Here is an 18,542-nt window from a genome sequence, read left to right on the forward strand (position 1 = left end):
AAGTAGACCTAGGAATGAGAAAATATTGGTTTTCCCCGGTAAACCGATGCTTGGAAATAATTTTAGAGCTCATGGGAAAATAAGGGGAAATAGAAACCTTCCATTCATTTGGGTATCGCTTCCTTCTCTAACAGAAAAAAAGGCAAGCATTAATTCACGTTCTGCTTATCAATCCTTATTGGCCATTGAAAATGCCAATTCTGTCTCGAGAAATTGGTTCCTCCGAATTTGTTTGCTGATCATTTCATTTTTAGTTTTTTAAAAAGATTTAAAAAAAAATAAAATATAAAATAAAAAAACTAAAAAAAATGAAGTCTGAATACTTTCAGTTTTCAGCTTTAAAAAAAATGAAAACTGAAATCTCAGGGCCAAATTTTGAAAACTCAAAAAAGCAGTTTTCAGTTTTAATTTTTTTTTAAATTGAAAACTGAAAAAAATAGTTACCAAATAAGATTTCAATTTTCGAAAAAAGTGAAGAAAAAAAACATAATTTTTGTAGTCTTGAATTGTTGAGGGAAAAAAACATAATATCCTTCGATACAAAAGTACAGAGAAGCATGAAAACTAGGAGCTTCAAAACTTCTATTAAATGTGTTTCACTGAAAAGAACCCAGTAGATACCAAACTCAAGGTAGTACCTCTTTGATTGTAGCTTTTACTGGAGCACCAAGTACGGCCTGGAGGATTGTAGCCTTCATTGGTTATTGACTGTAGCTTTCATCGGTTAGGATTTGTTCTACGAGGGAGGGTGAGAGGAATTTTGGGAGTTGAACATATTTGGGTTGTGTTCAGAAATTTCTTATTTTTTTTAACTTTTTAAGGTCGAAATTATCATTACATAGTATGGAACATAAATAATTTAATATTACGTTTTAATGTGAAGTATATTCAACATTAAATGAAATGCTAATAAAAAAACCCTAAATTAAATGGTTATCAAACGGCCCTTGATATAAAGACACGAAAGAAATTTCTATTTTTCATCCTCTACAAAGAGACGTGAGAAATTAGTTTTTATAAATTCCTGTCTACGTAATTTGATTGGTTAGGTCTGCAAGTAGCTCTGAACTTGAGTAGCGTCTAAGAGTTTGAAATGAAATGGGGAGAAGGGGAGTTGGAGAGGGCAGGCAGCGGGGGAGCAACCGAGCAAGTCGTATAAAGGCTTGCATTTCATTCCCAACACTATTTTCATGTTATGGTTCGTGCCAAAAAGTGCCAAAATAAAAACCAAAAAAAAAAAAAAAAAATCCATTCGTTTACGGAAAAACCCGATAATATGTTTAGAAACAAAAATTGAACTCCATCAAAGAACACACTCAAATGAAAATAAAAGTTATAGCAAACTCACAAGTGAAAAAAACAGAATTACTTCAGCAGTTAAAAAGGAGAGAGTGCATAATAATGTAAGTGAAACTCTGTTTCTCAAACATTATACAGATGCGGTTTGCACCGCGTCTTCGGTAAATTGAACATTTTAACGTACAAGAAATACTTCAGCAGCTCAAATTGGCTAATGAAAATCCATCCATCTTCAGTTGACGTTCTTCTAGTAGGGTTTCAGAATACTAACACATTATTTCATCAGCTTCTTAATCTGCATCCATTTCTTCCAATGCTGCTTTAGCCGCTGCCTTTGCTTCCTCTAGAAGCTCATCCGGAACCTGAACAACCAATAAAAAAATCATCAATCTGCAGGATGGCAACACAGGCTTTCAAATATAACTACCGGCAGGGGAACACATAACAAATACAATGAAGGCGAAAAAAAATATATCACTATGAAGTAGCTAACAGAAACAGAGGAGCGTTGGAAAATTGTTCATTTAAATGCATCAGAACCTTCCGTGCTAAATCATCCAATTTGAGTAAAATAATAAATGTGGGAGTATATAGTGCACAAGTTCGGTGAATCAGTAGGCACTTCTAGCTAGGAATCACGCACAAATGAATATGACCGCACATCAAACACCACAAACTCTAAATCCTTTACTGGTTGAGATGACTTGCGTTTTAACGAGGAAAGGGACTAAAAACAGAAACTAAGCCTTCAAAATGAGAAGCATAATGCTTTCCTTTACCATATTTTTCTTACCACCAAACGGAGGTACGTGGGTCCCACCAATGTCGGTCCTAACCACCTCCATTAGAAAGGTGGCCAGCAAGGTGGTCAATATATGTAGAACAAATAGCAGCACTCAAAAAAAGATTGTATTCAAATCAATGTTTTAAAAGGCCAAGACATAGGAGAGGCGTTCCACGGATAGCGACTATGCGAAAGCCTTGAGGCGTGAGGTGAAGCCTCATGGGACCTAAATTACATATACATACATACATACATACATACATATATATATATATATATATATATAATACTTTGTAAAACAAACATCCTTTGTCATTCAAAACTGCACAAGTCATTAACAAGTTTAACTCAAAAACATAAAATATAAATAATAATAAAATAAAATAAAAATCCATTCATCCAAATATGCTCCACAAACACTCTCTTTCCTTCGTTAATATCCACTCATTTTACAACACTAATATGGTCCACATGCATCCCCCACCCACTCTATTTCCCTTGGTACACCCTCACTCTCACTTTCCCTCTTCGATGGGTGGCAATGGTGCTGCTTGGTTGGTGGTGTCGCGAGAAGAGAAGGGAGGGTTTCAGTGTTTCACAGAGAAGAAGAATGTGAGGCTGTCGAGCACTTGAGTGTCGAATGAAGAAGACTGGGAAGAACTTCTATAAAATAAAATAAAAATGCCCAAAACGCCCTAAGGCGCACCTTGACCACGTCCAGGCAAGTTTTTGCCTATTCCCACTGGCTAGAGGCGTTTTCACCCCCGCCCCACCTCCAAAGCTGCCGAGGCATGCCTTGGGGCAGGTTTTTAAAAACATTGATTCAAATTAACAGTCTTAGATCACAATGAAATTATTTTGCATAAATAAATCTAGATGGAAATTGACATACACATAAGGAGAATCAGCTCAGGCTCCAAAAATATTCCCAATTTTTGTTCCAAACATTAACATTTGCAAGACCCACAATTGAAATGTACAATTCTACATCCTCCAACTGAGATATAGGTCATTGGTCATGGAGTCAATGGGCCACTCAACTGATCGGTGGATCCTTAAGAAAAGCTACGGACTCATGCTCAGAATTCACAAAGAATGGTGCGTAACAAACAATTAAAAGGAGAAAAAGAAAATGAAACAAAAAAGAATCAAAACAAAAAAACTTCTGAAAACACAAAATGTCAAAAATAGGTATGAGAAGCAAATGTGGCAAATAAAATAAAAGCCACATCGTCAATTAGTTTGAAATTTGCAAGTTCCTTGAACTCAGAAAGAAATTCAGATACCTTCTGATGCAGACGGTTTGATTCATCACAGACCCAGCTCATTTCTAACTCAAATTCCTTGTCCTTTGCCTCATCGTGAATTCCATAAATGCTGTTGTGCATCATTAAATATTTAAGTTAAAGGGGGAAAAATAGCTTGTAGACCTCTATCTTGTTCGTAGTGACATGATTCGACTTAAATGACAAATATTACCAAGGACGAACCATTCTTGTTATCTCCATGTACAGAAAAGAATGGAAGTTTCCCATCAATGACAAAACTTAGGTATGCTGAATTTTAAGAGAAAATCGTAAAAAAGAGAGCCGTTTGTCTTGAACAGGTTACATTGTTTATCAACCACATCTGATGTAATGGTTGAGAAACAAACCATTATTTAAAGACCTTGTAACAAAATAACTTCATGCAGAAAAAGTCCATAGCTAGATGTCATCATCATCAAATTAAAACATGCCAGATAGAAAAGTATTCATGGTGTATGTCACTCACATCTTGGCTACTTCAATAACTCCTTGCCGACAAGTCAACTCCGAAAGCTTCAACTTTTCAATCTCTCTGTCATCACATGACATAGATATATAAGTATCAACATTCAAATTTCTCAGCACAATAAAATATAATAAAAAAAAATTAAAATAAGAAAATATTTGACATTAATGTCATTGTTAAAATGTAAAAGACACATGCTCAAGAATCCTTGTTGTTAGTATGGGCTGTATACAGCCTGGTAGATTGATTTTGGTTTGGTCTTTGACTATTTGATTTAAGGCTCACAGTTTGGTAGTTCAATTTTTGTTTGATTCGGGGTTTATATACATTCTATATTCTCTTTTCAACATTTATCAAAGCAAAATGTTCCATAAACCTAAATTCTCTTCCACCCAAGTTCTTACTCTATTCTAATCACAAGCTTTCAGAGTGACCAAGATGGACCAAATTGAACGCAAATTAATAGGAAGATTTTCACACAAAGCAAAAAAAGTTTATAATGCTGCAAAATCCTGTCAGAAAAATTTAGAAAGCAAACTCTCAACTTACGTCTTGGCAGCCTGCCTGCCCTTTCCAATTGCAGCACCAAAATACCTCTAGATGATATGCAAAAGCAAAGATTAATACAAAATATAATTAATTAAAACAATAAATTAAAATGTTCAAGGATAAACAATATTCTTATAGCAATGACAACCAGATACAAAAGTAAACTCACATAAGAAACACCAGAAGGTTCAACCATGTACAATTGTGGCCCATCTCTGTCATAACCACCAAGGATTATCCCACATCCAAAAGGTCTGCAAATAACTTTCACAGATAATCAGAAGGGATGAAAAGAACCTTTGAAATGACAACATGAAAAGTCAGTTCTCAACAAACCTGAGCCACCAATATAGTGTGCACAAATGCACATAACTAGCAACACGTTCAGCAAGTTCCTTAACAGGAATCTGTTCACCATACACACTGCAGGAAGAATCATAAAAATAAGAACATAATAAACTAAAGGTACACAGACCAATCATGTATAATTACGAGCCAATCATGAAATAGCAAATGGTAATATTCTAAAAAAGGAAGAGACTATATTTTTTTACAATTATGCACAAGCATAAAATTACAATGCAAAATTTACAGAACTTGTTCACCAACCAAACTGTCTAGATAACTCAAGTGGATACTAACAAAATTGACCTCTTAATGTCCATTATTAACAGGCGCCAAACAACAATAAACAAGTACTGACTTCTGAAAATACAAGTGTAATGCAAAACAGATAATAGCCACTAAGTGAGGGATTTTGGGCCTTTCTATTGACTCATTTTATGAAAAGCCAAAGTGGGAATATATATACTCAGATTGATTAGACCAACTTTAAGTTGATATTTAAACACAAATCCAGCCAAACAGACCTGTGCTTTCAAATTATACTAGTGTGACAAACTGAAAGAGAAAATGTAAGGATACCAAGGGAGGATAGATTAACAAAATTCCACGAGTGAGAGAGAGGGAGAGAGAAAATGTTCAGATGTTCTACAGAACAAAACCCTTCAATGTTTTCTTGTTTGTTTTATACTTGAAATCCAAAGGAAAAGGCAAACCTTTCATAGTTGGTGGCTTCAGACTTGGTCCTAGCAACAATTTGCCTACCATCTGCAGCTAATCCTGCCACTGCCTGTAATCGGTAAATATCACAAAATGCATCACAAGCTAATTTTGAAAGTCAGTTCTCTGATGGTAAGATTGATAGGATACAGTTAAGCAACCAAAATTATCAGACGAATCTCATAGGATGTCAAAAAATCTAGATCTGGCACAAAATATATGAAAATCTGTGTATATCATACATTCTTTGAATATCCCAACATATCCGCCCATGAGCTAAGGAATTAAAGATGCATCAACTTACAACTAATTCACAAGCTGTTTAGAATAACATATCACTAGTTTGACAAAAGCCTAATAAGGAAATCTTAAAGGAAATGCACGAATGATACAAGATTCAGGCTAGCCCAGTCTTGCAGATTCAAACCAACTTGTGACTTTTCCGTTCCCAATGGCATTTGAAAATAAGCAGCAATTTGCTACTCATTTTCAAATACAATCCCAATGATGAGCATAGGAGTATATACGTTATATGGAGGGTAAGTCAGAGATATTCAGGTGTGACTAACTCCTGTTTGGTTGAAGAAAAAAGGGCCTGTAAATTTGTGAAAATAAATCACACTCTTTGAACACCAGGATTGCTTTAAGTTTAAGAGATAGATCTCTCATATTTTTAAGCCGCAAGAGAAACACTCCTTCCTCACACCCTCCATTCCCCTTATGACTCAGTTGATATTTCAAATTTCTTATGAAGAATATGGAATTTCCCCAACATTATAGGTGTCCATGGAAAATATAATCGAACATTCAAACTAATCATGACCACAACAAAATCCTGACCTCCTTAATTAGCAGTAATAGATATGTTAAAAACAAAAAGTTAACAAATTAACCATAAGTGAGCTCCCTGAGCATTTAGTAGAACTGGGTATTAAACTCTACAAAGAATCCAAGTAAATACCATCCCGGAGTGGCGATGAACTGAATGAATCCTTCTATTAGAACCGGGCAGCATCATCTTCGACGCTATGAGCTTTTCCACACCCTGAAATTCAGAATAAATCAATTTAAATAAAGAAAAAAAACCCTAAGTTTAAGTATCCGAGCGTATGAGAGCAAGAATTTCAAAAAATTTATAAGAAAAATGGGTTTACCATAACAACGCCGTCCTTACATTTGATCCCAATGACAGTCCTGCAACACGAAAAATTTACAATTACAAACCCCTTAAACCCCAAATCAGATGGCGAAAAAGGCTGGAGATTGAGAATTTGGATTGCCGCGGGGAAGAATATAGGGTTTGGAGAGGAAAGGTAGGTACCCGGAGTTGTCGACGGCTTTGGCGGCGTACTCGATCTGGAAGACGCGGCCGTCGGGGGAGAATGTGGTGACGGAGAGATCGTAACCTGTTCCGATGCTGCTCATCTTCTTCTTCCTTTTTTCTGCTGTTTATTGTTGTTTGTAAGTGTTCGACTGAGAGAAGCAAACAGCTACAAATAAAGAGACATTGGCTTACCTCTCAAGAAAGAAAGAAAAAAAAAAAAAAAATATATATATATATATATATATATATATAAAGAATTATTATTGTTACTCCAAAATTCTTATTTTACACTTCAAACTTTCTATATTTAGAAAGAAAAATACACTTGTAAGGAGTGTAGAATAAGATTTTTGAAGTGTCAATAACACTTTCCCAAATAAATACACTCTACACTTTAGCAATTTGCTAATCAAAACCAGAACAAAAACAAAACAAAAAGAGTATGGAAAACCATAGGACCGGGCTTTATACGGCTCATTTTTTAAATGAAAGGTGCTTGGTGATAGGAGCATATTTAGGCGACTTACTTTGCTTGTTCTCGTGCATTTACGTTGTATTTCTTTAGTTATTTTAGTCCTTTATGCTTCTTTTGTGTGTTTTCAGGATAATAAGACGTGTTTGACGAAATGATGCATTGTGGAGTGTTTTGGAGCACTATTGGGCTAAGGATGGATAGCTTATACTTGGAGCCCAAGTGTTGGATGAAATTGAAGGCCTTGTATGCACTTGAAGACACAAAACAATGGCCCTAACCCAATCACATAACACCTTGCCATGGGCTTAACACAAACACTATTCCTTGTCATGCAAGGATGAGCAATTTGGGTCCATTTCATGTACTTAAACTCTAGCCCAATCCACAATCACTTCAAAGCCATGCAAAACCTTTCAACACCCTTTAATCATCCCCCTTTAAGTTATGATTTTATTTCCTAACCCTACATGCATTATTTATTAGCATCTTCACATGCATTCACACACACTTTACACATTCAAACACTAGCCAAAACCGTGAGCTCCCATTCCCTTATGCCATTTTCAGATTTCCACCCACTAACCTAGTCATCAACACATGCATTCACTTCATCATTACACCACCACTCATTCTTTAATCCACATGCACATTCAATCATTCACTCAAGCACCCTTGTGCCATGTTTCCCCCTTTGTTCCCACCCATCACATGCATCATCATCAAACAAACAAGTCTATGCCGTGACCTTCCTAGCCATTTCCAGCTTTTCCCTTTACATTTCACATGCATTCCATACTTCTCCTAGCTGTTTTCCATCATTATTTCAGCCACCATTCACTCTTTAATCCACATGCATTCACACACACTTCACACAAACAACATTCACATGCAAACACAAGCTTTAACCAACAAACAAAACAGCCAACACATGCACCAAAACACTTTGCCGTGGGCACCATTCCACATTCCAGCTTTCCCTTTCATTTTCAGCTCTAACTTTTCATCATTGCAGCCACAAACACCTTAAACAAACAGCCATATACATCTCCACTCCTCCTATAAATACCCTTGCATTCCCATCACCTAGGGACATCTCATCTCATTCACAACACAACACACCACACAAATACACATCCATTGTCGTGCATATCCTTCCAATCTGTGCAGTTTTTATCCTCCATTTCAGCCACTATACAACCCCTTCCCATCCCTCCAAAACACTTCACATAATCCCCAAAGCTCACCTTAGACCTTGTGCCACAACAACGAGGAAGAGAAGAGTGCCTAAACGTTCATACAATTCAAGTTTGAGTTGTTGGAATGTTTAGGTGTTTCTTTGATTTCAATGTTTGAATTCAATTTTCTTTGTTTTGTAATGGAAGAGAAGAGTGCCTAAACGTTCATACAATTCAAGTTTGAGTTGTTGGAATGTTTAGTTGTTTCTTTGATTTCAAGGTTATGAGGAACTAAACCCCCTTTAGCTAGGGGGTGATTCGAAACTATGTTTATATTTGCAATATGAATTGATTACGTTTGGTTGGAATTTCATAAGTTGTGGATTCAATTCATTTAACTGTTTGATTGATAACTTATTTATGTATGTTCATTGAGATTGCAAGCTTAATTTTCATGCATGAATATGACGCTAGAATATAAGTGAGTTTCACCTAATCATTATGAACTTATATTCACAAGTAGTGGAGGTTGCTTATAAACAATCACGTTAAACGAATTCTTGGCATAAGTTTCATGCGTATTCCATAGTAACGAATGCCTCGTCAACACTTATAATTTTCATTGAACTTAATGATCTTGGTTGAATGTCTCTATCATGCGTATTCCATAGTTAGGGACTTTGATTAAGAATAATTTGGTTGTAATGCGTATTCCATTCAATCCAACGAATTTAGGGAAATCTGAAAGTTAATTTAAGCGGACCTAATTAACTTGGAGCATTGAGTTTCACAACTTATCGAAAGACCAACTAAGAATCAATATTGTATGCAAGTGTAACATGTGTGGAGAAGAACCCCTTGGCTATTCCATCATCCATATTTTCATCACATTCATATTTACATTTTGCCTTTAATTATATTCTGTCCATTTAATTTAATATCGTCCAAACACATTTCCCCCATATTTCGTTGAGTCTTAATCATTCGTATTTGTTTTATTTTTGTATCTTTAAGCTTTTGGAGTCATAAACAGTTTCAAATTCGTCTAAATCAAGTTCTAGTTTCTATTTGAGTCAGTTTGATTATTTTAGGCAGTTTGAGTTTTTCAAAGCCATTCTGAGTCATAGTAGTCTTGTTAAGAGTATTTACATTTAGTTTTTGTGTTTTAAAGTCAATTCAAATTAGATTAGCACCCCTAGTTAATCCCCGGTTAGAACGATCCCTACTTACATCATTACTACAATTGTCACAAATAGGGTTTAGTTTGTGTGCGTATAAAATAACGCATCAAATTTTGGCGCCGTTGCCGGGGATTGGCAAAGTTGCTAATCCCTTGTCTTGAGTCTTGTTTAAATTGTTTAGTTTCTGTTTTGTTTTAATTTTTTTTTGCACCGTGTGTATGTGTTTTTGTGCCGTGTGTGGCAACTTCTTTTCTTATTTGTGCCAAGTCTATTAAGTTGGTTACTTATCTTGTTTACTTTTGTGTGTAGGTACTAGTTTATGACCCGTAGCTCACAACCTGTTCGTGAGCATATCTCCGACTTTGACGGTGATTTCGAGAGGACTTTGAGAAGGAACAAGAAATTGCAAGAGTCTAATCCTCCTAGTCCCGAACCTGAAGTAGAAGAGGAAGCCACGGATTGGGTTAAAGAGGAAGTACCAACCATGGCCGTGGACAATCGAACCATTAAAGAGCTTTCTGCCTCAGGTTTGGCCAATGCAGCCCCTCTTTGCATTCAATACCCCGCGGCTGCCCAAGGCAAGACCGATGAATTTGAACTCAAATCCAGTTTGTTACACCATATTCCGAAGTTCCATGGCTTGTCTATGGAAGACCCCAACAAACACTTGAAGGAGTTCGAGGTGGTTTGTTCGAGCATGACCCCCGTCAATGTGGATGGGAGTATATTGAAGATGAAGGCCTTTCCATTTTCACTTATGGACAAGGCCAAAGATTGGCTCTACGAACTAGCCCCGGGAACTGTGACTTCGTGGGAGAGTATGAAGCGTGCTTTCTTGGAGAAATTCTTCCCTACTTCGAGAGTGATTCTCCTACGGAAGAAAATTAGTGGTATTCAACAGAATCATGGTGAGACATTCCCGGCTTATTATGAGCGCTTCAAGGGCCTTGTAGCTTCATGTCCTCAACATCAAATGAAGGAGGAACTTCTCCTTCAATATTTCTATGAGGGCCTCCTTCCTATCGAACGTCAAATGCTTGATGCATCAGCGGGAGGAGCATTGGTGGACAAAACACCAAGGGATGCCAAGATTCTCATAGCCAACCGAGCGCTCAACGCTCAACAATATGAAGGAGTGGGCCAAAGGGAAGCCCCACGGCAACAAAGTGTAAATGAGGTGAATGCTATTTCTGAAATTCAATCACAACTTGCTAATCTTACTTCTCTTGTTTCTCAGGTTGTGATTGGTCCAAAAGCACAAGAACACCAAGTTTGTGGCGTGTGCTCAATTCAAGGGCATCCATCCGACAAGTGCCCTCAACTAATCGAGAATGATGGGTGGGAATCTGCCAATGCAATTGGTTTCCAAGGACAAAATCAAAACAACCCATACTCGAACACTTACAATGTCGGATGGAGGGACCATCCAAACTTCAAATGGAGGGAGCCACAACAAGCTGCCCAACAAGGAGGATTTAGGCCAAACCCCCTTGGTTTTTATTCCAAGCCGTATGCACCCCAACAACCCCAACAACCCCAACAACCTTCGGCATCATCTCATTCAGGTACGTCCTTGGAAAGTGATCAAGCTATGCAATTACTAACCTCTATTTCGCAGGGATTGCAAAATCAAAACAACCGGATAGCAAATAACGAGAAGGAGATGATGGATATGAAGAAACAAATAGGGCAGATTTCTGAGTTCCTTGGACAGATTAGAGAGCAAGGAAAGCTTCCTAGCTCAACCACAGTCAATCCAAAGGGAGGATTCGAATCCGCCAAAGCCATCACCCTAAGGGGTGGAAAAGAAGTTGGGACCGAGCCAAACAATCCCAAATCTGCCCAGAAAGTAGATGACGAGACGACACAACCTGAGGCAGATCACCCTAACTCGGCCAAATCAGGTAATTTAAGTTCAAATTCATGTACTTAACGTCCTAATCTGCCCAATGTACCTTTTCCTAGCAGGTTCATGCAAGAAAAAAAGGAAGAAAGCGAGAAGGACATTCTTGAAACATTCCGGAAGGTGCAAGTGAACATACCGCTTCTCGATGCAATCAAACAGGTTCCAAAGTATTCTAAATTCCTCAAGGACCTATGCAATACAAAGAGAAGAAGGGCAAACAAAGAGGTAGTGAAGGTAAGCGAGAATGTGTACGCTGTTTTGCAACGTAAACTGCCTACCAAGTGCAAAGACCCCGGTAGTTTCACGATTCCTTGTGTGATTGGACATAATCGTTTTGAACATGCCATGCTTGATTTAGGTGCATCCATAAATGTCATGCCTTATTCTATTTATGCATCTATGAATTTGGGTGAATTAAAACAAGATGGTGTAATTATACAATTGGCCGATCGTTCTAACGCGTATCCAAAAGGAGTTTTGGAAGATGTGCTTGTGCAGGTGAACCATTTAATTTTTCCGGCTGATTTCTACATCCTAGACATGGAGGATTCAGCCCATTCTACATCTTTACCGATTCTCCTTGGTAGGCCATTCATGAAGACGGCCCGAACGAAGATTGATGTATACAAAGGCACCTTGACAATGGAATTCGATGGGGAAGTGATTGATTTTAATATTTCTGAAACTATGAGATATCCCGTTGATGACCATTCTTGTTTTTCCATTGATGTTATCGATTCTTTGGCGCAGGTATACCTTGAAGAATTGAACGAAGACGCCCTGGAAACAACCATCACTAAGGCCATAGAGCGCAAAAATGAAGGATTTGGGCCAATGCAAGGCCACGGCAAGGAGGAGGAATTCTTTGCAATGGGTTCTAGTGAAGAAATAATTGAGGTTGTGGCAGCCCTTGAGTCATTGCCACAACAATATGGTAAGGTTCCACTCTCACTTTCAAATTCAGTTTCCACTAAGATGCTACCTTCTGTTGTTCAGGCACCATCGCTTGAACTTAAGCCGTTGCCGGACCATTTGAAGTATGTGTTTTTGGGAAAAGGCGAAACATTGCCCGTCATCATTTCATCAAGTCTCACGGCAATGGAGGAGGAGAAGCTTGTGAGGGTGCTGCGAGAGCACAAAACGGCCATAGGGTGGACTTTGGCCGACATTAAAGGAATAAGCCCTACCACATGCATGCACCGTATACTTCTTGAGGAGAGGGCTAAACCAACTCGAGAGGCTCAGCGCCGTCTCAACCCTCCAATGATGGAAGTTGTGAAAAAGGAGATTATCAAACTTCTTGATTGTGGAGTGATTTATCCGATTTCTGATAGTCGTTGGGTGTCACCGGTGCAATGTGTTCCAAAGAAGTTTGGAGTGACAGTGGTGAAGAATGCTGAGAATGAGCTTGTGCCAACCCGCATTCAAACAGGTTGGCGAGTATGTATCGATTACCGGAAGCTAAATGCCATGACTAGGAAAGATCACTTTCCTTTGCCATTCATCGACCAGATGCTCGAAAGGTTAGCCGGTCATGCTTTTTACTGTTTTCTTGATGGATACTCTGGATATAACCAAATTGTGATAGCCCCGGATGATCAAGAGAAGACCACATTCACATGTCCCTTTGGAACATTTGCTTATCGTCGCATGCCATTTGGCTTATGCAACGCACCGGCCACTTTCCAAAGGTGTATGGTAAGTATATTTTCCGATTTTGTTGAAAAGATCATTGAGGTTTTCATGGATGATTTCAGTGTATTTGGGAGTTCATTTGATAATTGCTTGGATAATCTGACCTTAATTTTGAAACGATGTGTTGAAACTAACCTTGTCTTGAATTGGGAGAAATGTCACTTTATGGTGAAACAAGGTATAGTTTTAGGACATATTGTTTCAGAAAAAGGAATTGAAGTAGATAAATCGAAAATAGACCTTGTACATCACTTACCCTCTCCTACTTCGGTTAGAGAGGTACGTTCGTTTCTTGGCCATGCAGGGTTCTATAGGCGTTTTATCAAGGACTTCTCCAAGATGTCCAACCCTCTTTGCCGATTGCTTCAAAAAGATGTGCCATTCAAGTTTGATGAAGAGTGTAATTCGACATTTAACCAACTCAAGGAGAAGCTAGTCTCGGCCCCCATTATTGTACCTCCAGATTGGAGCCTTCCGTTCGAGCTCATGTGCGATGCATCCGACTATGCATTAAGAGCTGTTCTAGGACAAAGAAGAGACAAGCGGCCGCATGTCATATACTATGCCTCTCGGACTCTCAATGATGCCCAATTGAACTACTCCACGACGGAAAAAGAACTTCTAGCTGTGGTTTTTGCTTTAGATAAATTCCGTTCATATTTAATTGGAACTAAAGTAATCGTTTATTCTGATCATGCAGCTTTGAGGTACTTGCTCACGAAAAAGGAAGCAAAGCTGAGGCTTATCCGATGGATGCTTCTTCTCCAAGAATTCGATATCGAAATCCGGGACAAGAAAGGAAGTGAAAACGTGGTGGCTGACCACTTGAGCCGTATGGTGCATGAAGAGGATGCCGTGCCTATCATAGAGACATTCCCAGATGAGCAACTGATGTCCGTCAAGGTAAGTGAACCCTGGTATGCTGATTTGGTGAATTATTTAGTGTCTAAACATGTTCCTAGTGAATTACTTAAACACCAATGTGATAAATTGAAGAAAGAGGCACGGTTTTATGTGTGGGATGACCCGTATTTGTGGAAATATTGCCCTGACCAAGTTATACGTAGGTGTGTGCACGATTATGAGTTTAATGCTATTCTAACCTTTTGTCACACTTATGCTTGTGGGGGACACTTTGGCACTCAAAGAACAGCACTTAAGGTGTTAGAATGTGGTTTCTATTGGCCTACCATCTTTAGGGATGCTAGAACATTTTGCATGTCTTGTGATAGATGCCAAAGAACGGGCAATATTGGTCCTAAACAGCAAATGCCGCAAACCCCCATTTTTAGTGTTGAAATCTTTGATGTTTGGGGTATTGATTTTATGGGTCCCTTTCCTTCGTCACATGGGTTTATTTATATATTGCTTGCTGTGGATTATGTGTCGAAATGGGTGGAAGCAAAAGCCACCCGAACTAATGATTCTCGAGTGGTTGCAGATTTTGTGAAAACTAACATTTTTGCAAGGTTTGGAATGCCACGAGTGCTAATCAGTGATGGAGGTTCCCATTTTTGTAATCGAACCATCGAGGCGTTGCTCAAGAAATACAATGTCACACATAAGGTGGCCACACCTTATCATCCTCAAACGAGCGGGCAAGCCGAGGTTTCGAATAGGGAAATCAAGCAGATTCTTGAGAAGACCGTGGGGCCTACAAGGAAGGATTGGAGTTTGCGCTTAAACGATGCATTGTGGGTGTATCGCACTGCCTACAAAACCCCCATTGGGATGTCACCTTTTCGGCTCATCTATGGGAAGCCATGCCATCTTCCCGTCGAACTAGAGCATCGTGCACATTGGGCCGTCAAAACGTTCAATATGGACCTTGATGCCGCAGGTTTACATAGGAAGCTTCAATTATGTGAGCTTGATGAAATCCGAAATGAAGCATATGAGAATGCCCGGATTTACAAGGAGAAAACAAAGGCATTTCATGACAAGATGATTCGTGCCAAGACGTTCTCTATTGGGCAGAAAGTGTTGTTGTTCAATTCTCGCCTTCGGTTGTTTCCGGGTAAGTTGCGTTCCAAATGGGTTGGTCCTTTTATTGTCACTAATGTTTTCCCTCATGGTGCAGTGCAAATCAAAAGTTCAAGGACGCAGCAAGAATTCAAAGTGAATGGGCATCGATTGAAGCCCTATTACGAGATGTTTGAGGAGCATGTCGTGGAGGAGGTACCCCTCCATGCCGTGGAACCTAGTCAAGCTTAAACGGAGGTACCGTCCGACTGCAAGACGTAAAAGCAAGCGCTACTTGGGAGGCAACCCATGCATTCAACAAAGGAAGACTTAGAAAGCACTCCAATTCCAGATTCCTAAAAAAAAAAAAAAAAAAAAAAAAAAAAAAAACTCTTCTCTTTGTTGCTATTTCGTTTCTGCCTTGTTAGGTTGTTTATTTATTGTTGTTTGTTTATTAATTGTGTGAGTCTATGATTGTAACATTTAGAAAATGTTTGATTTATTGATAGGCACTGCTAAACAAAGAAAGATGGAGCCTTCACAAATGGCGTTTACTTGAAGCCCCCCACTACGAGGCGTCGAAGCAGAAGGCATAGAAGCGGGAGGCATAGAAGCGGGAGGCATAGGGGCAGAAGACATCGGAGCAGAAGGCATCGGAGCTAGAGCATTCCAGGCCTCAATACTTGGCCAAGCGCTGGATGACCCAGGAAAAAGGTGCCTCTGGAGATAAGTAGCAAGCTTTTGACGGTCACTTTGAATCCGACCTTCAGATTCTTGCAGCTCATCAAGCTTCCTCTTCATGCCCGCCGAATAGTTATTTGCAAGCACATGTAAACTTCTATTCTCGTACTTAAGCTGCTGGATCTCCTGCTTGAGACTTTCCACCTCTGCCATCAATGATTCCACCTGACGGGAGCGGGCAAGCAGACGTTGGCCCATGTTGGACACAGAACTCGCACACTGAACACTAAGTGCGAGGGACTCTTGAACGGCCAACTCATCGGACCGTCCTGACAGCAGCCTACTATCTTTTGGAGTGAGGAGGTTCCTAGCTACTATTGTAGCTGTTGTGGCATCCTGCATCACGGAGTCTTCACCTGTGAGAGGACCGTTAGAAGAAAAGAAAGAAGGGCGTCATACGTTACCTTGACGCGGCGCGCCCGTATCACTGCTAAGGCTCAATTCCAAGCTAAGGTTCGATGAGTTTGCCATTTTTCAAAAGTGTTCAAAGAGAAGGGATGGAGTTAAATTTCAAAGGGCCGGAGTCGATTTTCAAGAATGGGAAATCTTCAGAGTGTGTTTGTTGTGGTGATCGATAGCTCAATAAAAAAGCCAAGGCGACGCGTCCACCAATTCAAAAAGCCGGAATTTCCGGCGTAATTTAGGCGACGCTTTCTCGGCTTTTCAGAAGGCGCGTTCAACTTTGTCAAAAGATTTCTTCTTTTCAGACAACACGTGGAGGCCATCATCACAACTACACATCTTTAGCCGACAAGCGCAAAGTTCGGCGACGCTTTCTCTGCTTTTCAGAAGACGCGTGCAGCTTTGTCAAAAGGAACCGCATCTGCACTACCACGTGTCGCTCAGAAATCGAAGGGGCGCCTGCTCAGAAATCGAAGAGGCGTATTCAAAAATCGAAGAGGCGCCACTATTTCAAAAAGCCGGAGTTGCGGGATCAAAACGTTTGTCGACAAAGGTAAAAAGTACCACCACTTGCTATTATCTCTATATATGTCGACCTTCGTCTTTTATGGCAGGGGAAACCTGAAGAAAATGCCCAACTCTCCCTCACCTCTGAGGGTGCACTCCCAGCAAAGCCTTTCGAAATACTAAATTCTTTCTTCTTCCCCAAAGATGATACCAGATGTCTGGAGTACAGATGACCCAGGAGGAAACAGCACAACAAATACATGTGCTGATTCATTCACCGCTTCTTCAAAAGCAAAGGTATCTCATATCATCAAGGTCAAAAGCAAAAGTATCTCATATCATGCTCTTTCCCTGTCTTTTTCTTTGTCTTTGTTCTTACTCGCATGGCAAAGTAAAAGAAGCAATCAGCCGGCACTTGGAGTCAGTCTTCCGTTCTGGAGCCAACTGCCTGGAATCTATTCCTGATTGCTTACCTAGCGTTGCTCTCGAGTAGTCATCTTCAACGGTTGATACACTTCCGGAGAAGGGACCACTTCTGCAAAGGGGAGCGAGTAAGGCAAGTGAAAATGATACATTGAAGCATGTGGAGACAAACATAGGCTGAGTTATCCTCCAACCCTTTTCATTACGAATTGGAAAGATTGAACAAAGAAACAGACAAAAGGGGTAAGCTCAGACCTTCGGGGAAGACCAAAAGAATCCTCCAGCCCAGTAGCATAAAGGAAAATCAATGATGGGCGGAAACCAGTTCGAGAGTAAGCCTGTGGAATCATCAAGATCAAGCGTCAATGCAATCAATAAAGAGAAGAGGGAATTTACACTCCATAACCAGATTTGCGTCCCTAAACTCTTCTCTTTGTTAATTACATTCTGCCATGTTTAGTATGTTTAGTTGTTGTTTGTGTGTTTACTTATGTTTTGTGTGAATCTATGCTTAAAACATTGAGGACAATGTTTGATTTAAGTGTGGGGGGTAACTAAGTATATTTAATGCAAATTCGTGGGATTTTATCACCCACATAACTTCAAATGTTGTTCCTTGCTATTTTAAGGTGTTTTTAAATTGTTTTAGAGTGTTTTAGAGTGTTTTGTTTTATAACTCCGAAAATCACATAAAAATTTGGAAAAAAAAAAAAATGTTTTGAAAAGCCTAAAAAGAGTGTTTTGAGTCGTTTTTGTGTGTTTATGTCTTAGGGTACCTTCCAACACAATGATAAGGATTTGGTTTGTAATTGCATGACGGTTAAAAAGAGTTATAAACATAGAAAAAAGTTTGATTTACTCTTGGTATATGCTTGGTTATGGTTATAATGTATGACTTCACATGCAATCATAAAAGAAAAATTCGTTTTTGTAACATGCTTGAAGGAAGGAATCAAACAAACGCTACATCCCTGTGAGATTCGAGCCATTACTTTCTTTGGAGAGTTATTTTCTGTGATTCTTTGTTTTCTAAAGTTGTTGCATGATCTCATTATTCCTTACTTGGTTACTACTTAGAATGCAATTGTATCATGATAGAACTAAATGCTAGAACTTATATCCGTTTCATTCAAAGCATGACATTGAATTGCATAACATATATCAAGATGAAGTTGTGTAGTTGCCACCATAGCCAAATAGCCTTACTTCCCATATTTCGTATATATTAGTTTTAACCCCGTTGAGCCTCGTTTATCCTATTTTCTTTGCTAACCACATCACCCC

The 18,542-nt window shown here is 39.1% G+C and overlaps 1 protein-coding gene across 1 annotated transcript; it reads right to left on the reverse strand.

Annotated features, from left to right (window-relative positions):
* Positions 1 to 1,354: 1,354 nt before the first annotated feature.
* On the reverse strand, positions 1,355 to 6,974 carry LOC137713079 (proteasome subunit alpha type-3). Its single transcript, XM_068452330.1, has 10 exons — positions 6,789 to 6,974; positions 6,622 to 6,661; positions 6,429 to 6,512; positions 5,464 to 5,537; positions 4,742 to 4,828; positions 4,575 to 4,659; positions 4,406 to 4,452; positions 3,857 to 3,922; positions 3,370 to 3,460; positions 1,355 to 1,661 (listed from the first exon to the last, which is right to left on the reverse strand). Exons 1-10 carry the CDS (start codon positions 6,890 to 6,892, stop codon positions 1,590 to 1,592), a joined length of 750 nt encoding a protein of 249 aa, XP_068308431.1. The 5' UTR covers positions 6,893 to 6,974; the 3' UTR covers positions 1,355 to 1,589.
* Between the last annotated feature and the right edge of the window lie 11,568 nt (positions 6,975 to 18,542).

The sequence above is a fragment of the Pyrus communis genome, chromosome 13 (genome assembly GCF_963583255.1).
Source record: "Pyrus communis chromosome 13, drPyrComm1.1, whole genome shotgun sequence".
Lineage (NCBI taxonomy): Eukaryota > Viridiplantae > Streptophyta > Magnoliopsida > Rosales > Rosaceae > Pyrus > Pyrus communis.

Coding starts and splice junctions, on each gene's coding strand:
- LOC137713079 (XM_068452330.1), bottom strand. CDS start 6,892: ATGAGCAGCATCGGAACAGGTTACGATCTCTCCGTCACCACATTCTCC. Junction 6,662..6,788: donor AAAGCCGTCGACAACTCCGG/GTACCTACCTTT, acceptor TTCGTGTTGCAG/GACTGTCATTGGGATCAAAT. Junction 3,461..3,856: donor GTTATTGAAGTAGCCAAGAT/GTGAGTGACATA, acceptor GATGCACAACAG/CATTTATGGAATTCACGATG.